The following is a 23,370-nucleotide window of genomic DNA, read 5'->3' as shown; positions in this document are numbered from 1 at the left end:
ATTACCATCACCGCTTTCCAAGTGACTTACTTAAGCTCCAGTATTTGAACCAAGAGTTTCTGCTCCAGGAAGCTCCATTCCTGTGTGAAAGGAATTCCAGTAGCCCTAAGGTGGGGCCCGATTAAATGCCTGGACAGGTTATTCGTCTTCTGAGTCAAAGCGCTTGATATTAATGTGAGCCCTTTATTGTTAAGCGGAATCATCAGGACCATCTGCTGGGCAGATTCCAGACACATAGTAGGCTCTTGGATAAGCCCGGAGCCCCACCCATCCTCCCCGCCTTTCACCCCCAACCGTGGGGCGGGGACAGGGACAGGTTAATACTAACCCGGCTGCCTCCGGCGCCTCCCCAGCAGAGCCGCTCGGGAACAGGACCAGCAGGTAAGCGGGCAGAGCTGGGCAGCTCAGGCCTGTGAGGGCACAGCTGCAGGTACCAGGGGCCAGTCACTGGCACAGATCACTGGGCACTGAGGTGGGGGCACTAGTCTGAGGTGGCTCATGGCCTTTCCCCTAATTTCAGGCTGCTGGGTCAGAGATCAAGGGATAGAAGGGAAGAAAGGCCTCCTCCTCTGCTGACCAGCAGGTCGGGCTGGAGTTGGTTTCTTCTTAGGTTTCTGGTCTCCCACCATCACTGAAGGGGCCGGGAAACCTGAGCCAGCTGGGTGGACTCCAGACCCCTCCTCCCCAGGCCAGAAGACTTGGCCCCCACCAACCTCTGTCCGGCCGCATCTCCACGCCGTTGGGACATCCAGACAGCTGCTCCTGCCAGGTGGGTGCCAGAGCCTCATCAACCAGCACGGGGACTAGAGATTAAGATGGGCACTAGTGGGGAGGGAGAGCCCAGCCAAGGTCAGCCCTGTAGGAGGCCTGAAGCCCTTCCAAGCCCCGGGAGAGAGGAGAGGGAGGAAGGGAACTCACAATCCCCACTGGCTGGCTGGGCTCCCGTTGTCTCCTTGCTTCCTTCCTGGCAGCCAAGCCCGAAAAGCCTGGGCATCTTCAGATCCTTCAGAGAAACCAAGGCTCAGAGAGGGTGAGCAGCTGGCCTGAGGACACACAGCACAGGCCTGGATAAATGGGATGGACAGGTTTGGGTAATCACTGTTTTCCCTCTGGGCCTTGGTTTCCCCACATTTGTGAGAAGGAAACATTGAGTTGGGACAAGGCCTCAGGGAACCCCAAGCTTGTGGTGAAAAGAGGTGGAGAAGGCCTCTTGATCCACGTGGATGTGAGCCGGGAGGGCGGTGGCTGAGCCGGACTGGCTTCCAGCACACCCAGCTGCCCCTCTGTCCCCATCTCCTACTCACTGCCTACCTCCTTTTGCCCTGCCTCCGTCCTTCTGTCTTTCTGCCCATTTCTGCCTTGAGTATGGCTCTTTCTGTCCTGCTGTGTCTCAGTCTCTGTCTGTCACTCTCCATCAGTCCCTCTAGGTTTTTTGTCTTGGACCCTGTCTCCCCATTCTGTCCACTCAAGGCCACCTCGCTCCTGCCTGGACAACATTCCCTCCCTTCTAGTCTTAGGACTCTGGGACCTGGGACAACATTGACTCAGATCCTTGTCCAGAAGTGGGGAGGGGGCCAGAGCCCATGCTGTCACCTGGCACTGCCCAGGCCACCCTGGCCAACTTAACCCACATGGCCGAAGCAGGCTCCGTCGGATGGCCCAGGCCTTGGCAAACGAGGTGGCCATCTGGACACTGGGAGAGAGGACCGGGCTGGGCTTTCGTGGGAGAGCAGCGCTCAACAGATAGACCCAGATAAACTCCCGTAACCAAGCTGATGCCCAATGAATGGTACTGTAAAGGGAGAAAACACAGCGCGAGAGAGAAAGCCAGGGCTGGAGGCGTGGGCTCTGATGGTCAAGGCTGGACCAAGCCCTTCCGGCCTGGTTGGCGAGGAGATGGCCCAGCCCACACACTGAGGGTGCCCTGGCCCCTCACCCCCTACTGCCTTCACTCCCTTGGGCCTGGGACTCAGCTTCTGACACAAGAATGCCAAAGAAAGGGACACCTTTGCCTGAGGCTGTCCTTCTGGCTTCCCTGTCTGTTGGCCCATCTGCTGTGGGAACGTCTCAAGTGTCTGACTCAAAGCCTTAGGTTTCTGGTCTCCCATCATTGCTGAAGGGGCCCAGGAAGCAGATTTGTCTCAGAGTCTCTCTCCGGTTCTCCAGGGCCTGAACCCCGTTTCTCCCCTTCCCAGCCCAGTGCTGGGGAGGCTGCAGATCAGTGGGAAAGAAGCCTCCTGCTCAGTGTGGCCCTTGCAGCCCCTTCCTGACCCCTTCACCCCCAGGCTAGTTAAGAGGGCTGGGTCCACAGCCCGATAGGCCTGGGCTTAAACCTCAGCTCCCAGATGACCAGCTGTGTGACCTCCAGCAAATGACTTGCCCTCTCTGAGCCTCAGTTTCCTCATCTATAAAATGGGGATAGTTGTAATTCCTAGACCAGGACTGTTGAGAGGATCTGATGGAGAATGTGAGTAAAGTGCTTAGCACAGAGCCTGGCAAGACCAGCAGCAAGAAATGGCGGCCACTGTTGTAGCTGTTTTATTGTTATTGTCTTTTCTGTGGGATTACCGCATCAGCTTCCTAATGGGTTAACAGGTTTTCCTTGGGCTTCCTCATTGGCCCCTCATTATTCTCCTCACAACAGCCAGCATGATTCTTTTAAAAACTAAAGTAAAGTTGGTCCCATCTCTGCCAGAAATGGAGATTTTGGCTTGGAGAAAACTCCCAAACTCCTGCAGGTCTCCTCCGCACTGGAACTGCTGCAGCCACGCTGGCCTCCTGGCTGTTTCTTTCAACACCAAGACCTGTTCCTGGGGCAAGGCAGGTGAGGCCCCACCCCAGGGCCTTTGCACTTGCTGTCCCCTCCCCCACTCACCCCTGCACTATTCTTTCCCCTGACACGGCTCACTCCCTGGCTTCCTTCAAGTTCCCTCCGACAACCCCGTGTCAATCACAGCCACCCTCCTGGATCACCAGCTTCGCTTCCCTCCACAGCCCTTATCACTGCTGACTTGTTCCGTGTTTCTACTTTGCTGAGTGACTGTTTCTTCTCACACTTAACTGAGAGCAGAAACTGTGTCTAGCACACAGCAAGAACCCAATAAATACTGGGTAAATGAGTGAACAAGAACTGCAAGGTCACAATAGAAAAAAAGAAAACAGAGGCACTTTAAAAAAAAAATCCCTAACACGCTCTGAGCCACTCCTTAGCTCTCTGACAGGTAGTTCCCTCTGCCTAGGACATCTCCCCACTCACTGTCATTAATGGCTATGCACCTAGGTCCAGGAGCACACGGCACTTGGTGTGGCTGGCTGGGAGAAAGCCAAGACACGAGAGCCATAAAGGATGTGGGTCACACTGGGCCATGCCCCCATCGTGACTTTTACAGATGAGGAAGCAGAGACTTGCAGAGCCAAATCACTTCCCTCAAACTAGGCAGCTCTGGTGGCACCTGCATTAGGACCCAGAGAACTCAGCTCTGTCGGGGGTGGGGATTTAGGCTCTCAGTGCATGTGACCCATTGCACATAAATGAAATTCAAAATCCTTACCTCCCCTGTCTGCCTTCTTCTTCCCGTTAAGTCCAGGGCTCCAGCCATACTGGCCTAAGCTCATTCCTGCCCCTAGGACACTTGCACAAGCTGTTCCTTCTGCCTGTATGTTCTTTGTGGTATTTTTATGATTTTTTAAATTAATATTTAAGCATTTGATCCAGCAGAAATTGATTTTTTTCTTTTGGTGAGGTGAGGGACTGGGCAGGAGGGAAGAGGGGGATCCAGCTTTATCTATTTTCCCCAAATAACTACCCAGTAGAAGTCTTACTTTCTAATTCATTCTATGCAGGAAAGTTACATATTTGTAAATGTGTAACTGGCCACCTTGCTGAGCTCACAGTTTAATAGCTTTTCAGGTGATAAAGGTAACCATCTTCTGCAAATTCACCTCCTCCCTTTAATTACTTACTTATTCCTCCTTAATAGGCATATAATTTATTGCCCCCTCTATATCCTTGTTTATTTTATACCTTCTTCTGCTGTCAAGGCCTGGAACAGTGAGTCAACACCCCACCATTTACTGTGCTTCTCTCTGTTTCCCCCCGCAAGTCTGTGGTTTCTGGAGAATGCTATTCAGAACATAGATATTCACCACTGTTTTGACCACATTATGAATTAGTCTTTATCAATATGAAGTGAATCTGGATCTCAGTCCACAGTTTTTACTTTTGCCATAAAATTCCATATTGAGAGCTATCTCTCCCTTTTTTTCTCTCTCTCTGCACTTTTCTGGAAGACCTTTACCGCTAAATTTACTCCTAATTTTTCCTTTTGGTATCTCTTTAAGGAGTGTCTCAACAAATAATTTTGTTTGATTTTGGTCTTTGATCAGATCCTAACTGGGGCAGGACCTAAGTTTCTGAGTCAGGACATTAATAGTAAATGAGATAAATATATTCAGTTTCTGGTTACTATCACTGGTCAGTATACATCCTTGAACATTTATCTCTATACATTTGGCCAGTGTTTTGCTATTTATAAAATGAGATTGAAGATAACTTCAACAAGATAGAAGCTTATTTATAATTTAACAACATTAAATAAATAAACAAAATAGTCTAGTGGCAGGGAGAACAGGGCTGGTGTGGCGACTCTCTGTCACAAAGTCCTGAGGAGTCTGGTCTCCATCTAGTTCCCACGCCATCTGCCATAGTGCAGCATGGCTGCTGGTGTTCCTGCCATCACATCTGAGTTCTAGACAGCAGGATGGAGGAAGAGCAAAGGGGCACACTCCCTTTAAGGAGACTTCTCAAAGTCTCTTACAAACTCAATGGCCTGATCTTGATTGGATGTCCATATCCAGCTGCAACAGAGGTTGGGAAATGTAGTTCTTTAACCGGGTGGCCATTTGCCCAACCAAAAATCTGGTCTCAATAATAACTAAGGAAAAAGGGAAGAGTAGCTAGTGGGAAGCAGCTAGTAGACTTGACCTTGGGATATCATACAATGCTCTGCTTTTTCTTTCCTTCCGTATTGTTTCACCAGTCCGAGGCAGAACTCTACCTGAGTTGATGTGGGTTGGCTTTTTTTCAGTGGGATTCTGCCTGCTTTATACCGGATCCTGGTCTCAGGTGGGAGTGGGCAGCCAGCACCCGTTTCTGTGTCTTTTTGGACAGTACAATGGGCAGTCGAGAAGCTGCATGGAACTATCACCTTTGAAAAAGGTCCTCTCCTTCCTCCATTCCACTGATCCTCTGGAACGAGACTGCCACCGTTTTGCAGCCATTGAGTTACCTGCCTCGGCCAAGGTAAGGTGGGAAACCCTGCCTCTCCGTGCATTTCCAGCCGCTGCCCTCTGCCCTCCACCTGCAACTCCTCCTCTGCCTTAGCTGTGATGCATCTGGGGTCTGCAGCCCACACATCTCTTCCTCACACTGTTCTCTGGGGACAGCCCCTGTGGCTTTTCTGCTTGCATCCCTCACAGCACTGTGCACACAGTAGGTGCCTAATAATCCATGATTGATTGTTTAGGAGGAGGTGATGACAAAATTTTGCCATCAGGAATTATGTGTTGTGGTATCCAGAAGTATGTGCAGGATCATTGTATGTTTTCCAATGCAATTGATGTATCTATTGAAAGTCATCAGGATTGTTAACGTTTATTGAGCACTTACTATGTGTCAGGTGCCAGGCTAGCATTTTGCAAATTTATGGGCATAACAATCCTGATGTTGGTACTGGGAGCCTCTGCATTTTGCAGGAGAGTAATCACTCGCCAGAGGTTGTTATTTGTGCAGGGTTGAAGCCGGGATTTGAACCCAGGATTCTGCCTCCAGATGTTATTGCCAGAGAGAGCAGTAAGGTGGCTGGAGCTGAGAGAGAAGCCCAAGTCTGGATCCCAGCCCCTGCTTTGCCCCCAGCTAGTGAGGGATCCTGGGCACATTACACCCTCTCTCAAAAATAAGGGCTGGTCTTGATCAGTGCGTGCAGAGCCTGAAGGGCCCAGGCAGGTGCCCTAAGTTAAAGAGAGCCAAGGGTGATTGCTGCCTGGTGTGGTCTTCCAGAATACTCCTGAGAAGCCAGAAATCCTGCGTTTTGTATGCGCCTCCTTCCTGACTTGCGTATTTCAATAATTATTTACAACATGCAGCACATCAAAGTAACACATCTGCTGCCTGGCTGTCTGTGGCTAGTGAGTTACCAGTTTACAACTCTGGAGCTTGGTCCTCTGTCCTTGCCCAATTCCCAAGCAGTCCCTGCCCTCCAGGAGCTTCAGTCCCCCTGGGAGTGTACCAGCATTCACCCACACCAGGAAAACCTTAAATGGAGGAGCCAAGGGTCCAGGCTGGGTGACCAGAGAAGGTTTCCTGGGGGATGGGGTCCTGCAGAAAGCTGGGATGTAGCTGGGGAGGGAGGTGGTGCCCCAGGCAAGCAGCGCTGCACAGGCGAGGGCAGGGGCAGCACAGTGGGCGGAAGCTGCCTGGAGCTTGCCCTCTCTCCCGAGTCCCCTGGGCATGCCCAGGGCCAGGTCTGTCCTGGGCTGTTTGTTGGGCCAGTTTCACAGATGAGGAAACAGAGCTTAGGGCTCGCCTGAGGCCCCCCAGACAGGAGGCTGAAAGCAGGTCGGGCTGCATTCTGCTCCCACGCCTCCCGGAGAGGAAGGAGGATTAGGTTCCCTCAGAGGAGGAAGGAGGAAGGGAGTCTGGGATGTGAGAGTCAGTTCTGTGTCAGGGAACCTGGAGAGGAGCCACTGGGGTATGAGGAGTTTCCTGGGTGGGGCGTAGCCACAGGGGAAGCCCCTGTGTGTTCTAGAAGGGAGACAGGGAGATTAAGGCTGATATGTGAATAGAGCAGAACTGAGGGGTCCGCGCTCACAGGGAGGGGTGGGCAGAGCCAAGTGCTGGCGGGGACCGGCCCCAGATCCCATCACCAGCCTCAGGAGAGCTGCTCCACCCCTGCAGACCCCACCCTGTTTCCCAGTTGTAAAGGGAGATGATTGGCCCAATCAGCATTTCTCTCCAAAATAGTGCATGTAGCGTGAGGTCATGGGTTCAATCCCCAGAACCTCCTCTAAGAATAAGTAAACACTAAATAAACCTAATTACCTCTCCCCAACAAAATAAATAAGTTAATTAAATAAATAGACTTAAAAACAAAATAGTGCGTGTATCACCAGTGATTTCCAGTGGTACCAGGTGGGGAGATTTTTTTTCCTTTTTAAATTTGAATAGTCCAGTGTTAATTTTCATGCAAATTGGGAAAAAAATAACTATCACCAAATCTGGCATTGCCCCATAACCATAACAGCTCACCCTTAGCGAGTGCTTACTGTGCGCCAGGCCTTGCTGGCGACAACAGAAACTCATTAACATGTTGCATCTCATTATAAACCATGAGGCCTATGCTTTCATTGTCTTCTATTTGCAGAGCGGGAAATGAGGCACAGAGAGACAAACTCACTTGCCCTAAATCACTCAGTTAAGTGGCAGGGCTAGTTCAAGTCCAGGCAGCTGGCTCCAGAGTCGCACCCAAAGCTGTTAACAAAGAATGTTGCCCACTGGCCATTCCACTCCTACAAGGATCAGGTTGCAACCCCACAGCAGTCGACCCCCTGAGGGGAATTCAGGATGGAAAAACAGCATGAAGCATGCTACGTTTTGGACAGACAGCCCTTATATTGTTAAGATGCCTATCTAAAGAAGAATTTCAATGACCCCAGAATCTTACATCTTCCCAGACATAGAAGAGCACTAAAATCATTAGCCTGAGACAGCTGGGGTTTTTGTTTTTGTTTTTGTGATTAGCAGTAATCTTTTACCAAGATACATGCCCAACTACATGCCCAGCCAAAAAATTTATATACATACTGGCTCCTCCCCTACCTCGTCAAAGCTTCAGAGTTAACTGAGAGGCTGTCTCCCAGGCTATAGTCCTCAGTAATGTCCCAAATAAAACTGAAACTCACTGCTCTTATGTTGTGCCTTTTTTTTTTTTTTTCTGGTTGACAAAGTTTCTCCAATATTTTTGCTTAGACTGTGGGTAACAGCACAGGTGTATGACACAGGTAACCGGGAAGGTGGTCTACAGATCTCAGAATGGCTCCAGTTAGGTGGTTTCTCCAAGAGCCTGTCCAGCTCTCTCATTTCAGGAGAAAAACGCCGGACTGGAATTTTGTATCAGGCAACCAAATTGTAACATGGTTCACGAATCAAAACTGTATAAAAAGATCTACGCTGAGGTGCCTCACACACCCCAGCAGTTTCTATGTGTCCTTCAAGGGTTGCTTTGTGCAAATACAAAGAGAACATATTCCTCCTCCTTCTCCCCTGTGTCCAAAAGGCAGCGCACTGTCCAGCTGGATGTTCTTCGCTTATCAACTTCGCCTTGAGGCCAGGCCCTTTCTTATCAGCCAGTGAGCGAGCCTGCAGCCCTCCTTCCTTTTAGCAAATATATGGTATTCCAACAGGCAGCCATCCTTCTGTGGACAGGCGCTGGGGTCGTCTCCCATATTCTGCTACTGCCAACAAGGAATAATAGCCTCGTACATACGTCGTTTTGTCCAGGGCAGTAACCTTTAGCTTCGGGACAATCTTGCAGTGAGAAATGGCACCTTGCAGTCACTGTTAATTGATATTTCCCGTGGTGATTGAAGGTGGTAATCTTTTCATGTGTCTAAGGCTTCTTTGTGCTTTTTTCTCTGGACTGTTCATATCCTGTTTCTACTCCTCTATTGGGTCTTTTTATTCTTAACGTCTAAAAACTCTTTATATATTAGGAAGATGAACCCTTTGTCTGTGGTTTACATTGCAGTATTTTCCCCCAGGATGACATCTGTCTTTTGATCTTGTTGGTATTTTTTGTTACTTTTTTTTACTCTTAATTCTTATTTTTTATTGACATGTAGTCAATTTACAGTGTTAGTTTCAGGTGTACAACAAAGCAATTCAGTTATACATATACATACATATTTTTTTTTTCAGATTCTTTTTCATTACAATTCATCATGAGAAATTGAATATAGTTCCCCGTGCTATACAATAGGTCTTTTTTTGGGTCATTTTTTTGCAGAAGGTGTTTTGTTTGTTTTTGTGTGTTCTGACATCTATGTGGTTGAATGTATCAAAATTTTCTCTTGCAGTCTCTGGATATACGAGTCACAATTAGGAAAGCCTTCTGAACTGGAAGGCTAATTATAAAGGAATTTGTCCATGTTTTCTGCTAATAAAAAGCCAACTTGTTCACAAGGAGGAAAATGATAAGAGAAAACCCTAGGCCAGAAGCGTAAGCTTTGGCTAGACGGCGAACCTGACATTGCTCACCTGGTATTTTTCTCCATCAACCATACTGCAGGCTGACCTAGGGAGGCGGTAGCCTCAGGCCCAGGACAGGCATCATCACCATGGCCTTCTTGATACACCTGCTGGTCTGCACCTTCGGGATGGGCTCCTGGGTGGCCATCAACGGACTCTGGGTAGAGCTGCCCCTGCTGGTGACGGAACTGCCCGAGGGCTGGTACCTACCTTCCTACCTCACAGTGGTCATCCAGCTGGCCAACATTGGCCCCCTCCTGGTCACCCTCCTCCATCACTTCCAGCCTGGCTGTCTTTCCGAGGTGCCTGTCATCTTCACTGTGCTGAGCGTGGGGACCATCGCCTGCACCCTCTTCGCCTTCCTCTGGAACGTCACCTCCTGGGCCCTAGGTGGTCACCACAGCATTGCCTTCCTGGTCCTCACCTTCTTCCTGGCCCTAGTGGACTGCACCTCCTCTGTCACCTTCCTGCCTTTCATGAGCAGGCTGCCAACCCACTACCTCACCACTTTCTTTGTGGGTGAAGGACTCAGTGGCCTCCTGCCCGCCCTGGTAGCTCTCGCCCAGGGCTCCGGTCTCACCACCTGTGTTAACATCACTGAGACCTCAGACACCACCCCGAGCGCTGAGACCACCAGGAACATGGACATCCCACAGGTACCTGGCATTACCCAGAGCCACTGCACTCTGTCCTAGGTCACAAGCAAGATCACACAGAGGGCTCGTGTTTCCTAGATGTTGAGTAGATCAGGTTTCTTGACCTAGTTGAGCTACAGATCACCTGGGGGAGCTGAGGGCCCCCCACACAACCAGAGTGAAGCTTTTCTGAAATCCTTGGGGTCAGCTGTGTTTTGGAACCTGGACTTTCAGATTTTAGAACACGCTTACCCTAAGTGTGCGACAGAGTCTGTGACACAGCCGCCCCCACAGCCCAGAGGTGTTCATGTCCCATTCAAGTGTTCATGTGTTCCTGCCAACTGAGCCACGAAAACATTCTGACTTCCAGAGCTTGTTGGATTTCAGAACTGCAGATAAGGGATGGTGAACTTGTATTTATTGAAAATTCGCCAGGTGCCGCTACTGTACAGCCAAGGCTGGGAACCATAGTCTAGATGTTGCTTCAATATCTTGTGTTGTTACAACATCAAACGTCTCTCACTGGATACTGAACAATTTATATACATCTGGTAGTATCCAAAGCACGGAGTACAGCAGCGATTGCAAACCAGTGGCCCACATCACCAGCGCCTGCAAGCTCTTTTTTTTTTTTTTGAGAGAGTTTGAATTAGTTGATGGCATTTAATTTTTTTTGAAATTTCACATACATAAATCTAGGTGTATGGTGTCTCTTGGGGAGAGTGGATGGAGCGGCTCTCCCGCTGGGCAGTCTCCAGCCAATCCCTTCTCTGAGTATATTTGTGGTTGCCAGTCCTGGAGGCCCTTTCCCTCTACTAGTGGGAAAGGTGTAGCTTCTGAGTCAGAACCAAGCAGATTAGCTTCGCCACATACTCCCTGTGACCCTCGGGTAAGATACGTGGTTCTGACACTTTGGTTCCCTCTGAAGCCGGGGATAATGGTCCCCACTGCGTGGGGCTGTTAGAAGGAACACTGAGCCGACACAGGCAAAGGGCTGGTGCCCAGCGAGCCATCGCTCAATGGGAGCATTTATTATCATCACCTTAGTAGTTGTGCAGACATGATCCATCACTCATCTGTTAATAATAACGCCTGATATTTATTGTATACAGGCACACCTCAGAGATACTGTGGGTTCCGTTCCAGACGACCACAGTAAAGCAAATATCACGATAAAGAGTCGCAGGAATTTTTTGGTTTCCCAGAGCATATTCAAGTTATCTTTACACTAGACTGTAGTCTATTAGGTGCAAGATAACACTATGTCTAAAAAATTTTTTTTTGCTGGTGGAGGGTTTGAAATATTGGAAGAATTACTAAATTCTTGTGACACAGAGACACGAAGTGAGCAGACGCTGTTGGAAAAATGGTGCTGAGAGACTCGCTCGACGCAGAGTTGCCACTAACCCTCACCTTGTTTAAAAAAAAAAAAGCAGTATTTGTGAAGCAAGATAAAGCAAGATGTGCCTGTATTATCATTATTAATGATAATTATCACATTAAATAATTAATTATTTAATTTATTAATGATTAGTTATTAATAACCTATGTCCTGACATCACCCAGGGATCTGACGGACCCTTGTTTTGTCTTCCGGCAGGGAGCTAACAGTACTGTGATGCCCGACCTCGCTGGGACGGCATCTGCCCTGCTCCATCTGGAAAGCCGCTACCTCCCCGCCAACTTCTCGCCCTTGGTCTTCTTCCTCCTGCTCGCCTTCATGATGGCCTGCTGCCTCGTGGCTTTCTTTTTCCTCCAGCGTCAACCTAGGCACTGGGAAGCCTCCGTAGAAGACCTCCTGACCTCTCAGGTCACCCTCCACTCCATCCAGCCGCGGGAAGGGAAGGGCCTGGGCCTCCCAGGCCCCGAGGACAGCAGCCAGGACCAGGAGCATCTGAAGGAGAAGGCGGCCCCCCGCCACCCGGCCCACCTGACCTTCATCTACATCCTGGTGGCCTTTGTGAACGCGCTCACCAACGGCGTGCTACCCTCCGTGCAGACCTACTCCTGCCTGTCCTACGGGCCTGTGGCTTACCACCTGTCCGCCACCCTCAGCTCCATGGCCAACCCCCTCGCCTGCTTCCTCTCCATGTTTCTGCCAAACAGGTCAACCACCAGCTGGCCCTGGAGAGCACTGTTTGAGGGTGCACACACCTCATGTCAGAACCCCCAAATTCCACACCCGCCTATCAGGCTGGATGTGTAGTGGTTAAGAATGTGATTTCTGGCGCTCAGCTGCCTGGGTTCAAATCCTGGCTCTGCCACTGACTAGCTCTGTGTCACTGGACAAGTCACTCTACCTCTCTGTGCCTCAGGAATCTAATCTGGAAAATGAGGATAATGATAGTTCTTCTTCCTATGTTGTTAGGAGCATGAGACGAGCTAATTTGGGAAGGCATTTAGAGCTGTGAGTGCCTGGCACGTGTCTGCCATGGGCCTGTGAGAAGGAGCAAGCAGGCAGGAAGTGAGGTTCCCACTTACAAATGGAAACCCTGAGGCTCAGAGAAAGGGTTTGCTCTGGTCTAATTCCCAGGATTTCAGCCCTGCTCTTACAGCTGCAATTCTAGAATAATGGCTGTGGGGGTGGATAGAGCTCAGTGGTAGAGCACCTGCTTAGCATGTACAAGGTCCTGGGTTCAATCCCCAGTACCTCCATTTAAAAAAAAAAAATTTTAAAATAAATAGATAAACCTAATTACCTCCCCACCACACAAAAAGCAAAACAAAACAACAACAACAAAGAATGGCTGGGCAAATTGATATTAAGAAGACTGAGCCAGCCTAGATCTATTTCAGTAAGCAGCCTATGTGGTTCTGATGCAGGAGCTTCAGACCCCACAGAAGAACACCCACCTTGGGGTCATAAAACTTTAGGTCCCTCTGCTCCTCTGCCCTGCCTGTCCTCACTGCCTCTCAGCCCTGCCCACCCCCACCCACCAACACTCACCTCCACCTCCCCCAGGCCTGCCCACTCCCTCCCCCAGCCGGGGAAGAGCTGGACAGAAGATGTCAGTTTGCCAGAAAACTGAATGTTTCTCCCTTGGGGTTTAAAAACTGTGGAAGGAAGCTGGAGATTTCTAGGGAAACAAGACCAGAGGCCACAGATCTCTGGACTCTGAGATGCTCAGAATCTGAAATACAGAATCTTAAAGTCTCAGAATCCAAGAGGCTTGAGGAAGAAAGAGTCCTCAGAGGAGGGGCAGCTCCTCTGCTCTCACCCGGGAGGGCAGCCTGCCTTGGTGTTCTGAAGTGTGGACAAGGAGACCCCAGGGGCAATGGCCTCAAATGAAGGATGGTGTCCTCAGTGGTCAGACCTAGGGCCCACACGGAAGGCCACCAGCATAGTGTCTCCAAGCTGGCCACCAGGATCCCCAGATCATGTAAACCTCACATTATAGACAAGGGTAGCTGAGGCCAGAGGGGGAAGGGTCACCGAGGTCACATAGCATAGCCTGCAATGATCCAAGTGCCGTGATCCAAGCCTCCCTCTCATCAGCCCAGTTTCCTGGCTGAGGCTGGAGGTGTGGCAGGAGGAAATGGCAGCAGATGAGAGCAGGTGAGCCCACAGCCAGGGCCAGGCCCTGCACACCGTGCTCCTCCAGATTCTCCCAGCCCCACAGACTCATTTCGCAGGTGAGGAAACAGACTCAGGGACCAGTCTCACAGGTGGAACTGGGATTTGAACCAGGCTTGTGCAGCACCAGAATCTCTTCTGTTTCTCCTGCTGGGATGCTGGGTCCTGCTGTTAACACTCAGGGTGACTTACACCAGCCTTGACCCCCTGGAACCTCAATGGCCCACTTGTGTTGGGTGGCCTGGAAGTTTCCACATGGGTCTAACCTCTAATCCTGGAGATGCTGACTATTCCATGTGGCCCCCGGGGCTGGGGTGGGGTGGGTGAGTTGGGGCAGAAGTCAGGCTTTTCACCTCCTCCATTCACTTCCCCCACTCTGTCCTAGGTCTCTGCCATTCCTGGGGGTCCTTGCAGTGTTCGGGACTGGCTTTGGGGCCTACAACATGGCCATGGCCGTGATGAGCCCCTGCCCCCTCATGCAGGGCCACTGGGGTGGAGAAGTCCTCATCGTAAGTATCTGGCCTATGGAGCTGCTCTCCTTCCCACCCACCCCCCACCTAGCCAAGGCCTGGGAGACCTGGAGCCTAGCCCTTTCTACTGACCTAAGTCTTTGTGGTTACTCCTCAGGGAGCCCAAAGGGAGGCTGAGGAGAGTGGGGGGTGCTTCTCATTTGGGAATAGAGGCTTAAGAAGGTGAGGTGGCTGGTCCAAGGTGATGACAATCTAGCCTGAACGTCACACTCTTCCCACCATGTATATGTCAGCAGCGGCCTTCTCCCAGTTGCTTTTGACTTGATCATGGGGGACAAAAAAGCCATTGGATTCTCCTTGGTTCCTGGGGAGGCCAACTTATGAGGCCCCATTAGTTCAGTAGAGTCACCTTCAAAAGGCTCTCCTTAAACATAGAAGTTATTCCATGGGGTTCCCTTGTCCCTATTAGGTCATCCTCAAAGCGCCCTTAGCCCCCGGGTCTCGCCCTCAAAGTCGCCTTCACGCGGCATCTCTTCCAACCAATCCCCGCAGGTGGTTTCGTGGGTGCTGTTCATTGGCTGTCTGAGCTACGTCAAGGTGATGCTGGGAGTAATCCTGCGCGACCATAGCCGCAGCGCCCTCTTGTGGTGTGGGGCGGTGGTGCAGCTGGGCTCACTCCTCGGAGCGCTTCTCATGTTCCCGCTGGTCAACGTGTTGAGGCTCTTCTCATCCGCTGACTTCTGCAGTCTTCAGTGCTCTGCGTAGGCCAACTGAAGGCGCGCGGTCCATCGTACGCCCGCCCCACCTATTACTAACACCTGAAACCTGGGAACCCCACAAGGCAAGGCGTGTGCCCAAGGTCACAGCGCCAAGGATGAGGAGCTGGGAGGCAGAGCCTGAGTACTTGAACCATCAACACAGATTCTCCTCAGGAATGCTACAGGCCTTCCGCGGGACCTGGAAATGCAAAGCACAGCCCATCCCAACTCTGTGTCACAGTGCCTGCAATTCCAGCGTCTCAGAACTTCTTCCAGCTCTTGCCAGATGGCTGATTTGCGGCATCCAGCCGGCTCAAGGGTGTTAAAAGAGAAACAGCTGCGAGGGTGAGCTGGCCCTTATAAGCTGTGTGACCTGGGGGAAGTTACTTGATTTCTCTGTGCCTCTGTTTCTTCATCCATAAAGCGGGGATTATAAGAAATAGCACCTCCTTCTTAGGTTTGGTACAAGGATAAAAGGGAGAAGCATCCAGCACATAGCAAGTCCTCCTGGACCATTTCCTGATCTGATGTCCAACAGTAATAACAATCAGTGATTGTTTTTGTGACAATGAACACAGTCTAGAAGTGGCCAGATGGATTGAGAGGTGATCCCTTTTCCGTATCTCTTTTTCCCCTGGACCCACAGAGAAGCTTCTAGAAGACAGACGGCTAATGGTGGAATCTTGGGCATCTTGGCTTCCCAATTCCCAGTGTGGAGGGACACGGTACCCCATACACCCTTTCCTGTCACCTCTGCTGACCCAGGAAGGCCTACGCCTTGGAGAGTAAGCGACCTCCTAAGAGGCAGAACAAGAGGACGGAGGGATGGGAGGAGCCACCGCAAGCCTCTCAGAGCGAGTTCCCCCCACCCCACTCACTGGCTGAAACTGAACACGGAGGCCATTGGGAGGCAGATCTCTGAACTGGAGTTGGGGAGGGGAGTGGGGAGGAGTTAGCTACCTGATAGTTTTTTGGTTTTACTTTTTATTTTTCCTTTTTTAAATAAAGACATTTCCTGCTTTTACATGAAGATCAGCCTTCCATGAAAAGGTCCAACACGAACGCCAAAAACTGTATCAATATAATCAGTTTTCAGCTGGTTCCAGGTCAAGGCTGAGCTCAGAAATAAACAGAACCGAGTGCTTAGAGAATATCTGGTCCTGGGACTTCTTTTCCTTCAGGGTTTGTTTGTTTTCTCGCCACCACCCCTCCTTTTAAAATTGATTTTTGAATAGATAATGTAGTCATGAGTTTCAAAAATCAGAAAATATAAAACAATGTTCAGCAAAAAAATTCCATCCTTCTCCACACCTCTCTCTGCCCAGTTCCTCTTTACACACACATGAGCACTTTCATTAGGTCCTTATTTATTCTTCTGGAGATTATGCAGATATAAGCAAATACAAATATAGTCTTTTTACAGAAAAAGTTGTCAACTACTGTGTGCCTTGCACCTTCACTCCATAGTGAAATGCAGAGAGCGTTCTTGTTCTTTGTCATGCCTGCACAGTATTCCGCTGTGGGGAGGAGCCAGATTTGTTCAACCAGCCCTCTGTGCAAAGACATTTGTAGGCGCTGCAGACAAAATCTCTCACTAACCCCAAAAACCTCTCTCACAGTAGGAGAGAAAGAAAACAGTTATTATCAAACACATATTAAACCAGATCACAGTGCACATCACAGACTGTCTGCTAAAGAGGTTGCACAGGCAGAAAGAAACCCCACCCTTTTACATAGTCCAGCAGACACAGCCTGTTACATCCGGGTTCTCAAATGATAGCTTGTCCTCAAATGAGGGAACTAGATAGCGCCATTTGTCACATCCTGAACTCACCTGGTGATGGGGGTGGCTCTCTGTGTAAGCTAATTGTCCTTATCCACAGGAAAAAGGACTTCATATCTTTATGAGAGAGGTTGTTTTGCAACTTGGAGTCAAACCCTGAAGCTAAGCTCCTCCCCTCCCATAGAGATGGGGAGATAGGGATGCTGGCTTCCTGATATTTACATGGCAAACAGAGGGCTCCCCTGTCCTTGGGAAAAACATTCCTGGGTGGTAAACCTGGCAAGAGGCTTATTCAGCTTTTTTTTTAGACTCCCACTCACGTGAAAGAAGCAGAGAAAATTTACAAGCTTTCCAAGTAAATGCTCTAAGAAAAGGGAGTGGGGCTGTCGCTTTCTCTTCTTGGCACCAGGAAGAAATATTTTTATTTGTATTTGCCCTGACAAGGGCATTTGGGTTGTTTCCAATCGTTCTCTCCCAGAAAGGATACTGGAGTGGATAATGAGCAAGAAGACCGTCTCTCTGTACTGATGTGGGAAGATGCTCCAAGATTAATCACACACAGGCGAAGCAGAGGCTGAAGATCGCGTGGAGTGTGGTGCTAGCCGTGCTAATATGTTCTGTCAAGGACTAGATGAGAGGGTGGGTGACTTGGTATTTGGAAAAGGCACCCTCATTTGACAACCCTCTCTATTGCTTTCACTTTTGCCCACTGTCCTTGGACGTCGTTATGACCTTGACAACTTTTAAGTGACTGTGCACACTCTCCTTAGGTGTCGGCTCTCCTCAGTCTCCTCTTCTGTACAGTGAGGACAATAAAAGCCCCTCCCTTTCAGGGTTATTGTAAGGATTCATTAGCATCACACCTGCAAACAGTAGGTGCTTGATAATTGTTATTTAAAAGGTTCCACTTTACGAGGATACCTGCTCTGGACCCTGGACACCCCTTCACCCCACCCCTCCCCTCCCCTCCCCTCCCTGAACTTAAGTCTAGTGTTGAGTCTGACCCAAGTCACGTGATGTCCCTATGGTCGAAGCAAGGAAGTTTCCCTGAAGAATGAGATCAAGACTTTGAACTCTGCTTGGGGTTGGCAGCGGGGTGGCCATCTCTGAGGATGCCCCCTGACAAGCTGGTATCTCAGGATGATTGGCGGGAAGGAGGTAAAGCAGGAAGGAAGGTGCCTTCCAGGCAGCGGAAACTGCACTTGGCAAAAGCGGTGGGGTGGAGGCAGCAGGCTGCATTTGAACACCTGAAAGGAGGACAGGGTAGGGAGGCCAGAGGCAGGTACAGAGGCCAGGGCCTTAGAGGTCAAGGTTATGAAGGGATGGAGGATTGGGCTGGCCTGTGCGGGGTTTTTTAGTGGGGTGATAACATTGCAGGGGGCACAGCAGATACGAACAGTCTTGGCAACTACTGCCGCCATTCTGGGCACAGAGGGCCCTGCACCAGGGAAGCTGCACAGAGGCCCGCAGAAATTTTTCTGGAAGACTGACTGAGCAAAGGGACTTTATACCAAAATGTCAGAGCAACCCTCCTTCCACCCCAGGCCAAGTGGTTGGGGGCTGAAGGGTTCTGAGTATGGGGAGCAAGTCGAGTCTCAGCCTCCGACCTTAAAAAACCAGAGCAAGAGGGTCTGCTCTGGTTTAAAACTGGCCACCCAAACTTCCGAAGTAGTGGTCCCCAGGAGACATTCCCTCCCACCATTCTCCTGGTAGTATACTGAGAAACTCTTAGAACTATCTAGGAACCAGAGCCTGAAAAGTGAGGCCTGGGGCAGGGGTCTCACAGGTCCCAGTGTTCTGGAGAGACTGACCTGGTCAGACCTGCCCTAGGTCTCGTTGAGTCCAGCCAGCCTCTGCCCAAGTGTCCTGAGACCCGACCCAGCTTCGCCTCCACTCCCTATCCTTTTTTTTTTTTCTCATTTTTCAGTTTTATTAGGTAGAATTGTTAGTTTGACTGCACATATACAATACATTGCATGTAAATACATACACACAATACACTGCACATGTTTTGTTTAGTTTACACATATGTACTGATCATGGCTTCTAAGAACAGTTTAGAGCTTTAGCTTTTTTAATTCACCTAGGTATCAAAGGAATAAAGCCAACCACAAAATAAGAATCAAGAACGCAGTAATCCAATCATAAAGGACAGTCAATCATCACATTGCAAATGTGGAAATTGAGGTCCGGAGGGGGAACATCTAGCCAGAGTCCCCCAGAAGATGGGCCACAAAGTCAGGGCACAGACCCTGGCTCTGAATGCAGGGTTTTTTCTAGTGAGCTCTTGGCATCAATGCTGAGGTACCACACTTCATATTTCTTTTGGTGGAAGGTAGTCCCGGGAACTAAGAAGTAAAAATCAGGCCAGGACTGCTCTGAGCAGAGACGCACAAATGCATCTAAAGGGGAACTGGGAGGTATGACACCAACCTGCTTCCTCCTGGTTGCTCAGCACTGGGATCCCCGAAAAGGAAGCATCCACCATGTCCACCTTCACTGATGTCCACCATGGTGACCATTAATTTTATGGCTCTAGAGAGCCTTTGCGCTTCTGCCCTTCCTGGTGGGCTAGATGCCAGGGCATGGGCCCTTCCTGCAGTCATCAGCGGAGGGCCTCCACATGGCCTGGGCTCTTCCGGAGTTTTAAGTACTGAATTCTTACAGAAGCACTACAAAATACTTTCTATTGTTATCAGTCCTATTTTGCAAATGAAGAAACGGAGCCACAGAAAGGTTAAGTCTATTATCTAGGTCACACAGCCAGTGGGTGGCAGAACCAGGACTTGGACCCAGAATGCCTAGGCTCTGTATTACATGGTTTTTCTGTGTCAGAGACATGAATCTTAAAGCACATGAACTGGCCAAGGAAACCTTGGCTTCAAATGGGGAAACTGGGCCACAAAGAGATACAGAGCCGCTGGGGTTCATTGTCATCTGGTCTGAAATAGAAACAGAAAACTCCAGTCCATCCCCCTGGACTCAGTCTCATCACCCACCAACAGACACACACACACACACACACACACACACACACACAAACACACACACACACACACACTCACTTAAACTCCTCTGGAATTGCAAAGAAGGGGTGAGAAATGAGTGATTTGTAGGCAGGATGTGATTTACACATGCACAGACTAGTGGAATCCTTTTAAGGATGACTAGCAGAGGTGCTGGAACTTGCCAGAGTTTTGTCACACATGTGGCCTTGCAATTCTGATTTTGCAATGTCATGGTCTTTCCTGATTCTCTTCACGATGTTTACAGAGGTAAAACCTGGGGGAAGTCCCATGGCCAGTGTTGTTGCCAGGATTCTGCCCTTCATTTGGAAATTGCTGGATGAGCAGCTGGCTTCCTGATATGCCTTAAGAAAGAAAGCCTGCTCTATTACAACTTGCAATTTGGCCCAGACGGTGTCTTCTCTCAGGGCTCCAAGGTTAAAATGTAAGGTATGGAGCTTTCTCTCCTGATAGGAAAGATTATTAAGAGATTGAAGATAAGCAACAAACAGCATTGCTAGCTGCTACAGTGTCCACTCCCCAGTCTCTTTCATAGTCATAGACTCCCTGACTTTTAGCTGGGGAACCCAGAGTAAAGACCACATTTCCCAAGCTTCTTTGTGTCTAGGAATGGCCATATGACTAAGTTCAGACAAATGTTACCAAGAAAAATGCATATAACTTCTAGATGGTGGACTTCAAGAGTAGGGCAGGATTTCTACTTCCCATTCCTGCTGGCAGAAATACAGATGTGATGACTGGATCTCCAGTAGCTGTTTTAGACCATGAGGAGGCAGCCACAGGTTGAGAGTAATACAGCAAGGATATAGGAGGCTGAAACCATGATGATTGTGGAGCTACCATTCTGTCAGATTTAATGTGACAGAGAAATAAACTTCTTTGTTGCTTAAGTTTCTATAATGTGGAGGACATTTTGCTCCACAACAGCGGAATTCTCATATTTGTGTATGTATATTTCTCGATATGTATACATACATGAATATATAACACTCACACACATGCTCACAGTCACACAGAAAAAGGACTTGGAAAGATATATGCCAAAATGTTAGCCTAGTTAATTCTGGAGGAAGGGATTTCTGGTGACTTTTTTCTTCTTGACACTTTGCTATACTCTGAATTTTTCCTTTGAGCATGCATTATTTCAAAACTCAACAAAAATAAAGTCTAAAGAAAGGAAGCATCCTATAAACAGATCCTATTGTTTAAATCACCTTCATATGAGCCTTCATAGGTCACATACTCAAGGATTTAGATTTTATGGAATATTTGGCTTTGTTTCCTATGGATTATGGAACTTTTTTTCAGATGTTCTTTTGCTGAACAAAATGTCTTGGAGATCGTTCCATGTCCCTATGTATAGGGGGGCCTCGTTTCTTGTAACCAGCACAAAGCACTCCCTGGTTGGGTGTGCCAGGGTTTACTGAACAGCTCTGTTGATGGACACCTGCAGTTTCCAATTTTAAGCTACTGAAAACAACAACAGTGATGAAAGCCCTGAGACCTGTCTCTCTGTGCACTTGTGTGGGGCTTTGAAATCTAACAAACATGGGCTCTGATCTAGCTCCCCTGCTTATTTGCTGTGTGACCTCAGGCAACTTACCGTGCAGCTCTGAACCTCTGTCTTCTCACCTGTTAAATAGGGAAAATAATGAAGCTTGTCCCCATAACATAATTGTGAGGATAATAACATCTAAAATGTATCATATGCTTACTGCATGCCAGGCACTTTGCTAAGTGCTTCTCAAGAGTTAACTACTTTAATGCTCACAGCAGGAGGTAATGCTTAGATAGATGTCCTGAAAGTTTTCTAGAAGCTTCCAGCTTTCAGGCAACCAGCATGAAATCCTCTGGTTAAATCTTCACATGGAATCCTTCCACAGACTTCTTAGAATTGGTTGACAGAGAATATACTTGTATGATTTCAATCTTTTAAATTGTATTGGGATTCATTTTGTGCCCTAGCATACGGTCTAGCCTGGAGAATTTCCCACGTGCATTTGAGAAGAATGTATTCTATTGTTGTTGGGTGGCATGTTCGACAGATGTCTTTTAGGTCCAGTTGATTTATAGTGTTGTCCAAGTCTCCTATTTCCTTGTCGAGCTCCTGCCTAGCTGTTCTATCCATTAATGAAAGTAGAATACTAAAGTGTCCACCTATTATTATTGAATTATCTGTTTCTCTTTTTAGTTCTGTCCATTTTTGCTTCGTCTATTTTGGGGTTCTGTTGTTAGGTGCATATATGTTTATAGTTTTTAGATTATCCTGATGGATTGACCCTCTGATATTAATATGGGCAGTCCAGTTTTTTTATTATAGTTGTTTGCATGATATACCTTTTTCCATCCTTTGACTCTCAACCTTTCTGTATCTTTGAATCCAGAATGTGTCTCCCAAAAATAGCATATAGTTAGAGCTTGATATTTTTATCCTGTAAGAAAATCTCTGCCTTCTGATTGGACCTATTCATATTTAATGCCATTACTAATAGAATTAGATTTACATCTGCCATTTTACTTTATGTTTTCTACATGTCTCATGTCTTTTTTTCCTCTGTTGTTCCTAACTGCTTTCTTTTACATTAAATGAGTATTTTTTAGTGTAACATTTTAATTTCTTTAATAGTTTTTTCACTTTTTAAAAAAAACTGCTCTAGGTTTACTATATACATCTTATCGGAATCTATGTCAGATTGACACTAACAATTACAGTGAGATATAGAAATGTTATTCCTCTATTGTGCTATTTCCTTTTTTGCCTTTTTGTACTATTCTTGTTATATATATGTATTTGTTAAAATATATATATGTTAAAAATATATATATAAATGTTAACATATATATATATATGTTTAAAAAAAAAAACCACAACACTCCTCCTAGGAGTGTTCACTAGCAAGAAAGGAGGCAATGGGAGGGCAGAGGGAATCATTAGTTAGATCACCTGCTTTCCCCCAAATCTTTTGCAGACTCCAAAGCTAACGGCAGCCTTCCTTCTAAGCACTAGAGGAGGCTCCTTATCCCCCAGCTGCCATGCACATAATCATAAAGGCTCATAAAGATCTGGCCTGCTGGTGCCTCAAAACACCCTCCGTGAGGGCTGTTGGATGGCAGGAATATTGGGTAATATCCTCCAAACTGAGAAGAAACTTGGAGACCAAAAAACAAAGCAGGCAACTCCATAAAGTGCAACTATGAAGTTTATTGTGGGTAACACACACAAGCAGGACTGGGCAAACAACTGTCCAGAGGCTCTTGCATGGGGCACTCTGTATGCTCAAAGGGACACAGACGGACATAAGCGGCCAAAGCGAAAAATAGAATCTGACCACCAGGGGAGAAGTGCTTCACACTGACGGGAACCGGGGTTTTATCCTCCCCCTGGTGGTCTCACGACCATTATTCCTTGCAGACCGTTAACTATCTGTGTCAGCAAAAGGTATTCTTTCCATGTTCATATCAGATGAAGACAAGCGTAAAGTTGATAGGGAACTTCTCTGGCCTGGGCACACTCCTTGTGAGTAGGTTAAAGCTTAGTCAGACAGAAAGGGGAGGGGGTGGGATTGCAGGTCTAAGATGGAGCCGCCAAATGGAGTCAGTGTGGTTCAGCCACACAAGGGCCTCGACATCCGGAAAGATCCCTCTTTGACACTGCAAGTCCTATTCCCATCACTCCCTTTCCTAGGATGGGGAAACAAGAAAGTCCCTCCACCTCCTAGGCTGATGTATAATATTAATAAGTAACATTTATTGCTCAAAGAGAGCAATAATTATGGAGTAACACAGATGCTCTCATTAAACCCTTAATGAAATAGGTAAT

General features: G+C 48.3%; 1 protein-coding gene across 5 annotated transcripts; it reads left to right on the top strand.

The window, feature by feature from the left end:
* Positions 1-338: 338 nt before the first annotated feature.
* Positions 339-15,936, top strand: SLC52A3 (solute carrier family 52 member 3). 5 transcript variants are annotated; one of them, XM_064475808.1, is made up of 7 exons: positions 339-381; positions 521-769; positions 5,171-5,302; positions 9,345-9,960; positions 11,540-12,045; positions 13,899-14,022; positions 14,536-15,936. In XM_064475808.1, the coding sequence occupies exons 4-7, from the start codon at positions 9,394-9,396 to the stop codon at positions 14,746-14,748; spliced, it is 1,410 nt and encodes a 469-aa protein (XP_064331878.1). In that variant the 5' UTR covers positions 339-381; positions 521-769; positions 5,171-5,302; positions 9,345-9,393; the 3' UTR covers positions 14,749-15,936. The 5 variants fall into 5 exon arrangements, with proteins under 5 accessions (XP_064331878.1, XP_064331875.1, XP_064331876.1 ...); XM_064475805.1 differs by having other exon boundaries at positions 5,088-5,302; XM_064475806.1 differs by having other exon boundaries at positions 5,088-5,302; positions 9,133-9,960.
* The last annotated feature ends 7,434 nt before the right edge of the window (positions 15,937-23,370 follow it).

This window comes from Camelus dromedarius, chromosome 18 (genome assembly GCF_036321535.1).
Source record: "Camelus dromedarius isolate mCamDro1 chromosome 18, mCamDro1.pat, whole genome shotgun sequence".
Lineage (NCBI taxonomy): Eukaryota > Metazoa > Chordata > Mammalia > Artiodactyla > Camelidae > Camelus > Camelus dromedarius.
The sequence above is the reverse complement of the archived record's forward strand: the minus strand, read 5'-3'. Positions and strand labels throughout refer to the sequence as shown.